The 13158-nt window shown below is 40.6% G+C and overlaps 3 protein-coding genes across 4 annotated transcripts; 2 read left to right on the forward strand and 1 right to left on the reverse strand.

Annotated features, from left to right (window-relative positions):
* Nucleotides 1-127: 127 nt before the first annotated feature.
* dennd11 (DENN domain containing 11) lies at nt 128-5559 on the reverse strand. The gene is made up of 9 exons (XM_077597026.1): nt 5032-5559; nt 3927-4026; nt 3676-3834; nt 3446-3599; nt 3227-3365; nt 2976-3107; nt 2746-2896; nt 2319-2387; nt 128-2190 (listed from the first exon to the last, which is right to left on the reverse strand). Exons 1-9 carry the CDS (start codon nt 5381-5383, stop codon nt 1995-1997), a joined length of 1452 nt encoding a protein of 483 aa, XP_077453152.1. The 5' UTR covers nt 5384-5559; the 3' UTR covers nt 128-1994.
* Nucleotides 5560-5956: 397 nt separating this feature from the next.
* On the forward strand, nt 5957-10685 carry wee2 (WEE2 oocyte meiosis inhibiting kinase). The gene is made up of 12 exons (XM_077597346.1): nt 5957-6036; nt 6458-6763; nt 6847-7061; nt 7871-7928; nt 8171-8340; nt 8515-8636; nt 8848-8994; nt 9079-9180; nt 9293-9378; nt 9452-9622; nt 9723-9871; nt 10406-10685. The coding sequence occupies exons 2-12, from the start codon at nt 6497-6499 to the stop codon at nt 10563-10565; spliced, it is 1647 nt and encodes a 548-aa protein (XP_077453472.1). The 5' UTR covers nt 5957-6036; nt 6458-6496; the 3' UTR covers nt 10566-10685.
* Nucleotides 10686-10842: 157 nt separating this feature from the next.
* On the forward strand, nt 10843-13050 carry bida (BH3 interacting domain death agonist). 2 transcript variants are annotated; one of them, XM_077597352.1, is made up of 4 exons: nt 10843-11093; nt 11323-11573; nt 12365-12501; nt 12585-13050. In XM_077597352.1, the coding sequence occupies exons 2-4, from the start codon at nt 11336-11338 to the stop codon at nt 12780-12782; spliced, it is 573 nt and encodes a 190-aa protein (XP_077453478.1). In that variant the 5' UTR covers nt 10843-11093; nt 11323-11335; the 3' UTR covers nt 12783-13050. The 2 variants fall into 2 exon arrangements, with proteins under 2 accessions (XP_077453478.1, XP_077453479.1); XM_077597353.1 differs by having other exon boundaries at nt 10845-11093; nt 12368-12501.
* The last annotated feature ends 108 nt before the right edge of the window (nt 13051-13158 follow it).

Raw genomic sequence — 13158 nt, forward strand, 5'->3', positions numbered from 1 at the left:
ACATTTATTGGATTACTGATAAAGTATCTAATGGGTGTCATCCAACTCTCAACACCCACTTTTGACTTTTTGGTAGTAATAAAAAAAGGGTCACTTAGGAATAAATGAAATTATTAGAGGACAGACATCGATCAGTCATCGTTTTATTTTCATACAAAGTACAGTGAAATTCACAATTGCTCATGCTGTTGACTTCATGTGTATATTAAGGTTTAGGTACAGTGACTGTTCTTGATATACTTTACAGTTAAGGAGAAAATGTACACTGTGTGCAATAGTTTTGCTATCTTGGACATTCAGAGTGAGACACAAATAGTACAGGAATAGTAGCTAATGCCAGAACACAGCACTGGTTGTGGATTTGTGTGTATGTACACTCAGACATTTAATGTACACCCGTAATGCAAATAATGTTGGAGGCTGCTGAAAAGTTATTCAACTGGTCCATATGTGCTGACAAGCGGATACAGCAAAGGTATAATATAGACCCACTGATGTATTAGTCATTAGTTCCTTAAGGCCCCATTTGAAAATAAAACAAACAAATTAATAAACAAAGCATAAGTGGTTCATTTAAAAAAAATACTTAAAAAAAAAAAACAGGTACAATACAAATTGCACTTGCTGTTTTATAAACCAACTTATGAAAGCATGGGGTAAACCACAATAAGGCTGTTGGACATCGTTCAGCCGGGGTAAACAGCTTCTCATTTTGCCACAAGTTAATGAGATATTTGCAAAACTTCCTCTGTGAATTGATATTAGCCTCAGCCTCGGTGTTCCAACATGGAACAATATTATTACCTTGACTGGCACTTTGATTGATCACTTCTACAAGCTGCCAGCAGTGTTCTAACACATTTGATCCCACTCAAGACTTGGATTTGCTCCATGAGATGGCAATGAAAAGAGAGAAGAGGGGGGAGCGGGGGAAGTTATTTGGTGAATTTCAATAAGGAACAGTTAAAGCTTCTAATTAGATTCCCTGCACAAAAAGAACTTTGTCACAGAGAAGAGAAGATCTACATGGTAATCCATCAATGACTCATCATTCAAAAAGATGAGAAGCTGATCTTCCAATCTTAGTGCCATTTTCCTAATCTTTTTAACAGCCTATCAACGATCCCACAACAACACACAAATCCCCTTAAGTGTCAGAAATAACATTTTTTTCTTGGCCCAACTGATTTTGCCACTTGCTAGAGGGCCATATTTGTTTCTCTATTATAGACCTTTTAATAGTGACCTGAAATGCTCCAAAAAGCAACAACTTAAGAATTCTAATGCTAGTTAATACATCATAGCAAACTTCAAACAACTCTGGCTAACAAAAAAAGTTAGTTTCGCCACAGTTAAAAAGTACTTCAGTGAACCAGTGACAAAAAAATTGTACCACCAAGTACAAAGCAGATTATTTTCTGAGTGCGTAATATGCATGATCAGCATGTGCATCAAGAAGTAGAGTCTTGTGGCAAATGACGCAAAAAGGTGCAGCATTTATGATAACTTTGTGTCAAAAAATCACATTCATTCAAGATCTTAAACATAACTCATTATGAAGTTTCCAAAATGTGAACAATTTACAAAAATGAAGTAGACTGATATCTGACAAAGATGCAGACTTCCATTGGTTCCTCCAAAAAAATATCATCTTTTCTCAGATAACCAAGAATCACAGCAGTATGACAGTCTATAAATTCATTCCTGCACTAACCAAGCTCTGCGTGATTGGTGCACGGTGATATTCTTGACAGCACAAATCCAGTGTTGAAAACGGGAATTAAGTCAGGTAACCACAAAGAAAAAGTAATGTGCTGACTAAATACCATGAGCCAGGAGTGAGTCCATTCTCCTTAGCCAGATGCCACAATGTACAAAAAAAGAAAAGAAACATTGACACGGAAAAGCAGACAAAAGATGAAGGCTCAGGGTGAACATCGTGTCTCGGTGTGTGAATGTCACCAACAGTCGGTGTAAATCCCGTATTTCCGAGGCTAGTGGCAGCAGAGGTTGTCGATAACCATGGTGACGTCAACGCCGTACAACTCCAGCAGCTCCACCAGGAAGCAGTGATCGCCCTGTGGGTCCAGCCCCATGGCTCTTACATGATCGGCCGTCAGGGTGGGATCGGCGCTCCCTGCGACCTCGGATAGGATTTGAAAGATGCGGTTATTAATCTCCATGAAGAACCTGCAAGAAAAATTAAGACGTGAGGTTAGAAGCAGTAATTCATGGGGAAATTATTCATGAGTTTCTCAGTGATTTGCACATGCATATCCACTATAAATTCTCCATGAGTAAACATTTCAAGTACTCACACAATAAAAAGATCCTCTTCATTCGACGTGCAGTCTCCATCTACTTCCTGGGAGTAAAGCAACATTTGCCTGTAAAAATCATTTGGAGGTTAAAACTGATTGTTTTGATTCTGACACAGCCACTTTATCATTACTCTGTTAAATTATAAATTAAGAAAAACAAATAAATAATAATAAAACGATTACAAAACAGAATTGCATGACCCGATATTGCTCTAAAGTTGATGTTTTTTACATTTTTGGTATTATATAAATGCCCCCAAAATGATTAAAATGTATAAATTATGTAATATTGATTAGCTGATCATTATTGTACTATTTTATTATATCGGTGTATCAACTCATACAGAATGGGATCGAATTAGTAGGACTTGTATCATTTTACATATGATGTCGTTTTAGCATTATATGGTGTTTTTTTGCATACCTCTGTTCGCTGAGTTTCCTGTACCTCTCCTTATCTGCAGCATTCAGTCGCAGTAGCGGCAGCAAATGGGTTCTGTGAGTTTTCACATTTTGGTTATCAATGTACAGATCGTGCAGCGCTTTCTTATCCTCAAAAATCTTCTCAGTAGTGCCTGAAATCATAATGTGGACATTCTTTTACACCGATTTTGGATAAAAAAATTCCCAAGATTATGCTTCAGGCGCACTCACATGCAACATATGACATCTGAGTTTCCAATGCAGGGATGTCAGCTACATTGATGTAGAAGAATGGTCGTAATTCAGGCACAGAAACTCCAATTCCGGGTAAAGAGATGTTGGCCAGGCTGCAACAGCAATAAACTGACAAGGGGAACACAAATACATCATACTTATTAAACATCACAACTCCATTTAAATCATTTTGCATCATCACGTATCAGGCGATGTTTATTGTTGTTCACAAGACATCTGCTTTTCACCTCTATAGCAGACCACGCCCACAGGTGGCGGGGAGAAGATGAGGAGTCGCTTCCGAAGCAGTGCAAACTTCCACAGCACCATGATGTGCTCCCCAAAAAACTGGACAAACTGCGACATGCAGCCGGCCGGGTGAGTGATCTGCACAAAGCAAACCATCGTTCAGGACTAAGTTGAGCCTTAATGGAGTCAAGAGAGTTACAAAATGCAGTCGTTCAGACCTTCATTTCCGGATGCATACAGCGGTTGATGGTGGTCACGCTCCAGGTAGGGCAAGCTGTGATTAGGCCATTTCCTGTCAGTGGAAGGATGGCCTTCTTGTCTTCATAGAAGGCCTCCAGTGGAGAATAGTGGCCTGGATTCTTTAACTGGAGTCTAGAAAATAAAAACAACCAGGACAATCAAACACAATTAGGAAAATATGACTGAGAAAGGAATGAAAATGTCTTACCTGACTTGATTCTCCAAGAAGTGCATGTAGCGATACAATAGGGTGTAAGAAGGAGACAGAATTCCCACCGACTTCATACGGGCTCCTCGTTCCAACTCGTTGTCCACAGGCATGTTGGCGAAGCAGGCGAGCCCAAAGTAACAGCCTTTGCGGAAATATCTACCGGGAGTCATAAAAATAAAAACAAATCAGAAGTGAAACACGTGCAATGATAACACTTACTGGAAGAGGGGGCAGCTTGCCAGACATACATAAAGTCGTTGGTAATCCTGTGGGAACCGCTGGCCATTGCCTTGAATTCAACTCCATCCAGGTTGATGTCATGAGGTAGACACCACTCTATCATGTTTCCTGCCATAGAATTACACACATTTCAGTGTCGACATGTCCACTGTCAGTATACTGTACTTTCATCAGGATCGTTTCCTCTTTTTGACTTAGTTCTTGCGGTAAGAAAAGGTCAGGCCTGGTATAGGACAGCTATGACTCAGCTATTGAATTATACCCCACATGAAGCTGTAAATGACAAGGCATTTTGGAGAAAAAATACCTCACGTCTGATTAATTGGATGGTCTTAATACCCATAAGTTGAACCAATCAATATCTATAGAATGTCACACTTTACACATACAAACCCACTTGTACTATTTGAAATGTTAAATCGACTCAAGTGTTTCACAATTCTACATACTAGCAGGTTAAATTCATGTTACTTCTAGTTGACATTTACTACTTGAGTCATTTTTTTACAGATTTTTCAGGAAACACAAAAAACAGCCATTTGTTGAATATATGATCATTAGAAACAATATTAATAAAAATGATAGAATAGTACAATCTGTTTAACTGAGGATGTAAGCAATTTTACCAGAGGTTGGCTAGGGTCATGAGGGGATGATTTAGACCCCAAAAAATCATTTTTGTAGAGAAAAATGACTTAAGAGGGTGACCTGTGAAGACTACATGTTAAGTACCATTTACAATATGCTACCCGTGGTTGTCCTTATATTGAAATACGCCAAATTTGAGCCCAAAAATTGCACTATGAGGACCAACTACGTCTTTAAATAAGATCACATGATGTTATCAAAGGTAAGATACTAGTTTAGTTGTATTTAACTTTTAAGGAAACCAGAATACATTTTCAAAAATTATTTTTTTTCCAACACGTACTTTGATATCCTATATTTTAAATGAAATGTTGCTGAGTTTAAAAAAAAAGAATAAATACACCTTTGAATAAATGTGTTTTTAAATGGACGACGATTTTGTAGTAATGTTAGTACCGAGTGTGCTATTTGCTAGCCAGTCTTCTGGAGAACTCAAATAAAGGAGTATTTATTTGCCTTCCTCACCTGATCGCGTGTTAAAGGTTACCACAAACACAGCCACGATGTGATCTTTCTCTTCCCACTGATCTCTCCCGGGCAGATCCGGGAAAGCAGGTCCCATCTGACTCCGGATCTTTTCCCGGCCCATCGGGCTTCTCCCGCGGCCGTCAACAACAGCAGTTGGGCGGCAGCTGACGGCGCTCTTGGAACGGTCATCCCTCCTTCCAATTTCGGTCACCTTGAGGCAGACTGGCGTCGAAGTTTTCTTTCCCGAGGTGGCATCCGCCCTTTCCTTCGGTGGAGGCGCTTGGTTCGGGTGGGACGCTGGGATTTCCTCCCAGTCCAGTAACGGGGCTCGGTCCGACTTCTCCACCATGGTGCCACTGCCGTCGACAGCTGGCACCCCGAGGGGGGAAATTATTCACTTATTTGACGTCCACAAGGATTAAGTAGGTTAAACCTGCGTCGACATGGTCTCGTCTTGCTTGTTTTCTTTGCATTTGTAAGCTTGTCACATCAGTAGCGATGGGGCGGAAGAGCCTCCTCTCTCTCTCCCTCTCTCTCTCCCTCTCTCTCTCCCTCTCTCTCCCCTCTATCTCCCCCCCATTTCTTTCTGTTTTGGTGACGTAACCACTTCCGCTCACGTGCGCATATCACTAGCTCACATGACCTCATTTTATTGTTTCATATTTAATCCTAAACCTGATGCCTTCTGCTCCAAAGTAATGCCTTTATCTCTCCCATTTGGTGCTTTCTCTGAGTTTTATTTTCCTTAACATTGCATTTATATTGATAATTAAAAATGTCGGATTAAAATATTTCCTGCATTTAGTTTGTCTGCAGTTGTTGCAAATATTAGATAAATGAAATCAATTATTTGGTAGTTTTGCAAATGCTTTCAATTATGAGTAAAGTTGACACGTCACCAATTCCATATTAACCCGGTGACATCATTTATTTAAACAGGAAGTCATTTACATATAAGGCGCAAAGTTCAAGCGTGACGGAGACGAAAAAGTGGCTTTTTTTGTGAGTAGATGGGTTGAATGTACATCAAAATTGAATTAGATCACAACATTTTAAGTACCTTTGTTCGGAATGTTCGCTAAATGGGTCTAATTTGCGTCTAGTTAGACTATTTCCACTGTCAATATTCTTTTCTACCACACGTCCCTGAAATAATTGTGTTTTGATGCCCAACTTTTAAATTAGATTTTTGTTGTTGTCATAAGTTATATACATGTGGTTTTTCTTTAGTTGGTTAGACCATAACCATTTGTAAAGAAGAATGGATACTGTTACAAATCTACAAATATCTTTAATGGGTTGCCAATTTTCTTAAATCAGAAAACTAATTTGACTAAAATACTAATAATACTCCTAGAACTTGTAAAATCTAATTGGTTGCAAAGGTATACTGCTTTAGAAAGTGACTGGATTTTGTCCACAGATCTTTAGTTGGCACATCTATGAAGCATCCCTTCCTTGCATGGCGATGTTTTTCGACGATATCCCACAACAACTAGACTTCTCTAGTTATGGAAAAGAAAGCAGCGATGGTAGCAGCAGCGAAAACACCTCTGACGACTGCACATCCAGGATGCGAAGCCCCAGCAGCCCCGCGTGTCGGACCCCCAGGATTCAACGCCACCGCAGTCGAAACAGCAGCTTATCCTCACCGTTACGCTGCACTAGCCCCATCCCGTACACATCTTGGAAGAAACTGACACTCTGTGATTCTCCTAGCACACCCAAGGTGAGGACACTCATTCTGGTTCTTCTTGTGGTCTTCAAATACTAGTACCTAACGCCAACGTTGTACCCTTCTTCCCCTTTTAGAGTCTGTTGTCAAAGTCGTCGCAGCCTCACTCTACCAAAAGAATATATCGACCCACGAGAACCCTGCGTTCCTACTCGGCCGTTGCAAAACTTATCCAAGCACCTTCAGTAAATGTGAACCCATTCACCCCCACCTCGGAACGTAGGTTCAGTGAGCAGCAGCAGCATTGGAAAGGCAGCCGTAGAAGTGATTCGGATGTTTATTATGGCCGCAGGTAAAGTACTTGAAGTATAGGTGTGTACTTCCCGATGCCATTATTTACAGAAAATGGCAGCACGGCAAGTGGTTAGCATGTCTGCCTCACAGTTGTGAGATCAAGGGTTGAATCCCAGTCCACTCTTCCTGTGGGAAGTTTGCATGCTTTGGATAAATGATCACTGCCTATGGCTGTCAATATCAGTTAATGAGATCAAAATAAAATCATTCAATGGCAATATAAAATCTATTCAACGTAACTTTTTTTTTCATTCATTCATTTTTTGAACCGCTTCTCCTCTTAAGGGTCGTGGTGGTGCTGGAGCTTATCCCAGCAACAGAATTAGTTAGGCGTTCCTTTAGAACCGGGGCTAACCACTCAGCCGCCATTGTTTGTTTCATTATTTAACATTTTGATTTTGGTTGAGGTGATCCGGTGGCTTCGGTGTTTAGCACGTCGGCCTCACAGGTCTGGGGTTCTGGGTTAAAATCCAGGTCGGTCCACCTATATGGAGTTTACATGTTCGCCTGCGTGGGTTTTCTCCAGGTACTCTGGTTTCCTTCCACATTCCAAAAACATGCATGGTAGGCTAATTGGACACTCTCAATTCAGGGTGTCCCCCGCCTCTGGCCCAAAGTCAGCCGGGATGGGCTCCAGCACCCCCCGCGACCCTAGTGAAGATAAAGCAGTTCAGAAAATGAATGAATGAATGACTATGGTCGAGGTATTTCTGTGTCAAATCATGGTGTGATCGAATGACAATGACGAGTAGTAGTTTTGGCATTGTCAATAAACAAACCTAGAATTCTTGTATTTTGTATTTTTAGGTTGAAACATAGTCTGACATCATCAGAGGAGGATGATGAAGCCTTCCTGCCACCAAAGGTATAATTATTTTCCTCACTGACAGCGTTTCCCATTCAGAGGCTGCGTCATTCTGGCCGCCTCTGCATTTTGTCTGCCAATTTTTCTTCCGGAATCCCTTCAACCAAAGATTTTCAGACTGAACCAAAACCCAGGATAGATGACCATATATGGGGGCACAAACATGTCTTAAATTGAACAGTCAGCACTGTGACGTGGGTTCCGTCTATAGAGATGCCTTGACCTTCTGTGTGTGCGTGCAGCGGCAAGCTGTCCAATCCCTCATGTTGTCGCGCTATGAGAGTGAGTTCCTGGAGCTGGATCGCATCGGCGTGGGAGAGTTTGGCACCGTTTACAAGTGCGTGAAGAGGCTGGATGGTTGCCTGTACGCCATCAAACGGTCCCGGCGACCCCTTGCAGGCTCTGCCAATGAGTGAGTTGTTTGCGTGACACTGCCCGTTTCTGAGCCATGCCTTAACAGATTTATTTATACACACTGCACCTGTAAAAAACATGTTCTAGCTGTAAAATTTATCATTTAAAATCACATGCATATACAGTAATAATTTTCAAGTAGATAACACATGACATTCATTGTCCTTTTTAGGCAGCTGGCTCTGAAGGAAGTGTACGCACACGCAGTTCTTGGCCAACATCCCCATGTTGTGCGCTATTATTCGGCGTGGGCTGAGGAAGACCACATGATTATTCAAAATGAATACTGCAACGGTAAGTATGCATGATTTTAAAGGGACAGAAAATGGCTAATATCGATGACCTGCATGTGAAAGATGATCATGTCAAAGTGCTTGAGAATCCAAATGGCAAATTTTGTTGACTTCTGATAAGTAAGAAAATGTTTTAACACAAAAATGCTGGATTTTATAAAGTTGTCTGTCATTGAAGTGTGTTTTAAATGTTCCTAATGCACACAAACTAGGAGGAAGTCTCAGTGATATCATTAGGACAAAGGAGTTACAGGGGGAGATGTTTTCTGAGACGGAGTTGAAAGATCTGCTTCTACAAGTGTCCATGGGTTTGAAGTACATCCACAGTGTAGGACTTGTGCATCTGGACATCAAACCTAGTAAGTCCTTTTTTTGTGGCTGTTTGAATATAATGCATGTAGCCTAGTCACAAGATTGATACATGTCTCGTTATGTATCTTCAGGTAATATATTTGTTTGCCAGCGTTCGGCCTCAAGCACTGCGGATGAAGGGGACAGTGAGGAAGAGAATGAAAGCCACACAGCAGGAGACATATATAAAATCGGTATGAATTACTATTAATGTGCACTTCCATTTAAAGCAATGAGAAATAGCGCTCAGACCAACAGCTATACATTTACTTTGCCTTAAAATTCTTGTTTCAATCAATCTTCCAGGGGATCTGGGACACGTGACATCAATCCATAATCCTCAAGTGGAAGAAGGGGACAGCCGTTTTTTGGCCAGGGAGATTTTACATGAGGTGAAATGAAGCCCGATTAAATGCAGTTGCATTGAGTGTTGAAGAACATTATCTATATCTATTCCTTGAACAGGATTACACCCATCTTCCCATGGCAGACATCTTTGCATTAGGTCTAACTGTCCTGCTGGCAGCAGGGGCACCCCCGATGCCCCAAAATGGAGAAGAGTGGCATCGTCTCAGAGAAGGTTACCTTCCGAGGCTTTCACAGGAGCTATGCTCTCCTTTCAAAGGGCTTCTTCAGGTAGTCTTCCTGCTCTAATGCCTAATGGTTTTTATGTTGTAGAAATTCATTTAATCTTTCTGATGAGCCATGATCATTACATGTTGATCTTATCTTTTAGTTATTATTGGATCCAAACCCAAGCAAGCGGCCCTCTGCCAGGGAGCTCTGCAAGCACAGCATCTTGCGAGAAGAGAGGACTGAAAGACTGGCGGCTCAATTGCGCCGAGAGCTGAACGTGGAAAAGTTCAGAACCGCAATGCTTGAAAAGTAAGAAGGCCCCACGAGTAACGGTTATGCTTCATTTACACTTCAGGTCAGTGTTACTATATGGCAAGGGTGACGAACACCTGGCTCTCGAGCCACATGCGGCTCTTTGCTTTATATACGGTAGCTCTTTGCCTCGTTTTGTTTCCCTTATTTTATTCTCTCTTAAAACAAACTCTAATTCATCAGGGCCCATTGAAAACAAATAAATAATTCTATTAAAAAAATAATTTGGTGAATAATATGGTTTGTTTGCCACCCCTGCTATATGGCATTAGCTTTTCAAAGGCCTTACCTTGTTGATCCTCAACTTAAAAAAAATATATATACAAAAATTAAGATGGATGAAGGTATGCTATCAGCATCAAAATGTAAAGCTTGTTGAGCATCCATAGCAATTAAGATTGTTTAACGTTCAAATTATTACGTTATTTAGTGGTGGGAAATCATGTTTCAATTCCATTTGAACTGGGAAGGCTGGAATTGAATGTCAATATGGATTGAACACTAAGCGTTGTTCATTTTTCTTTTCCACAGGGAACTTCAGGAGGCCCGTGAAGCTGCTCTGTCCCCCAAGCAGAGCCGTCTGCCTATCTGTAAACTTTCCGAAAAGACCTGGTCACTGCCGAGGTCTGGGAGAAGGCTCGTGGGTCGGAAGACCGCCCGGTCCATGAGTTTCGGTTGTCCTGGGGACTGAATGTGATGGTGCCATGCCTGTGCAACCATGTTGTTAGTTCTGTGAAGAAGTGATTGTACTTAAATCATGGTGTTCTTTACAAGTTTTTTTTTAGCTGAATAAAAATTTTAAGAATTTTTATCTACTGTATTCTACTCTGGTACATATTGTGTAAAAATGCATGCTTTTAAATGTAGATTAGTAGATGAAACTTATATAAATAATTATAACCTACTGGAGGGACTTTCCAGTTTTTTGTTAAATGCAAGATTGACAGTTATCTGAGAAGTTAGTACATACTTCCTTGTTAGAAGTGGTTGTTTGGCAGTAACTTTCCAGCAGCCTTTTTAAAAATGATTCTTCTGTTTTTGTTTGTGATTTGCGCCTGAAACCTAAAACGAAAGCATATTTGTGCACGTGACCAAACAGTTCGATACGTAAAAAGGGAGAGGTGAAGATCCACCTCCACTTATTTAAGTCGAAGGGGGCCAATTGTTCCGCACAATTTAGGAAGCCGCTGTCTTCTACACCATTGCTTCAGCGGACAATGTAAGTAAACTCTTTAGCTCTTGTAGCTAAATAAGTTAATATCGTAAAACAAGTTGAACACGGGAGAAAATAATTTAATATCGTTTAGCGGAATATACTAGCTTTTGTTGGAATTAGCTTTCACGCTAAGGTGTAAACAAACAAACAAACAAAAAAGATATTGTGCTTGTTGATATTTGTCGTTGACTATTGTTTATCACACTGGAACTTTTAACGGGCTTTTCTACAGTAACGACCTGAAGATGGATTTGACGACGTTGGCCAACGGTCAAAACGCAACTTTGGTGGTTTTCAGCTTCCTCCAAGCCGACTGCTGCAACGAACAATACAAAAAAGCTGTGAGCTGCTTGGGCAAAGAACTCGAAGAAACTTGGATTTGTCAAGAAGACGGAGCTATCGAATGCGACGGCAGCAACCAGCCCGACAATTTAGCTTCGTCCATCGGTGACATATTGCCGTCTGTGGATCTTCACTGGCCCGGTGAGTACAAATTGGCAATTGAGCAGATAGTGTGTAGTATTTGTGTTTCAAACCAGGTGAAATAAAATGGCTGATTCAGGAGACAGAACCTGTTGGAAAAGTGACACGAAGAATGTCAAAATAAGAGCTACTAAAAATACATAAATAAAAATAATAATAATATGAAATATGATCACTCAAGTAGTTCTCTATAACATCAGGCCAGAGACATGAAAAGGATTGGACAACCGTTTAAGTTATTTAGTGTGAAATAGGATCCTGAAAATTGATTTGTATGCATGCCTAGAAAAAAAACTGTTATTTCATCTGTACACAAATGGTCTAATGGAAATCATAGGTCCACATTGAACCACCCATTAGCCAAAAAATTGGGTCAATCCATATAATTTCCTATAATATTCCTTCCAAATTCCTGTCATCCGTCCAAGAATAATGGACTAGTCTTTGGCCCTGGTCATGAATGAATCTGATTTATTCCACCACTGAAGAGTAGCGATTTTAGTTAATCCTCGAAAAAAATAACAATAAACGAGAACTTTAGATGTCCCCCTGGACGATCTATAAACCTGTAACACAAAAGTCATGGCTGAAAAAGACACTTTAACATAAGACATTAATATTTGATGTAGAAGTCAATTCTACAAACACATTTTGTCTTTAAGTCAGACATTGATGGTGATAACTTTTCCAATCCATTTGGGGCTAGCAGTCATCATTGTGTCATGTCTGTTAGCGCCACTTGGTGTTTCTTATTGTTGGTGATTGCAAATAGTTACATGTGTGGTTTTAAGTAGGTGGTCAAGTCGAAGCGAGAGTTCTGCAGGATGTTGCGGCTCAGCTGAGAGAAATTGCAGCCAGGCTCGAGCGCAGTGTTGTGGATCAGGCCGCCCGAAACCTGCACACGAATGTCATGTCTTCACCCAGTGAGGTGAGTTAACACATTTCAGCAAATGGTCCTAGGACATCAAAGAAAGTAAATGTATCTTACATTCTAATGGTCTTATTTTGTAGGACTGGCTGGGCCTCCTCAAAAGTGAGGTGCAGAGGGCATTGATGCAAGGGGTGGTCTTAGAGCAGCTACCGCAAGAGAGGGTCGTTGTGGCTCTCAGCCTGACATTGGTGAAGAAGGTTTGCGAATACACCCCACAACTACTCAGAGACCTCTTCAATACCACACTGCAGTATATCGGCCACCAGAGGACGCATTGACTTGAACTGGTTGAGATGGCGTAATAACGGCCAAATGATTACTCAGGAGGGAGAAAAAAGGATTTGGGCTATATTTCAAAAACTTGGATCAGTAATTCATTGTTTTTTACTGTTATTTTTCAAGCAGTAAAGTTGTATGAATGCCATTTGTGCTCATGAACTTCTTTTAGTATTTTGTTCTAAAAACAAGAATTATTGTACTTTGTACATTCAGTTGCGGCTGCTATGTGAAATTGCCTAAATAAATGGTATTTTTTTGTTTGTTTAAGGAGACTCCTACACGAAGCTATTTTCACTTCTATTTTAAACTAGGGTAGGTCTAGTGAAGTAAGTCAGGGTACAAAGTTTGATGGGGCATTTTGGACATTTGCTTGCA

Source organism: Stigmatopora argus, chromosome 3 (genome assembly GCF_051989625.1).
Source record: "Stigmatopora argus isolate UIUO_Sarg chromosome 3, RoL_Sarg_1.0, whole genome shotgun sequence".
In the NCBI taxonomy this organism is placed as follows: Eukaryota; Metazoa; Chordata; class Actinopteri; order Syngnathiformes; family Syngnathidae; genus Stigmatopora; species Stigmatopora argus.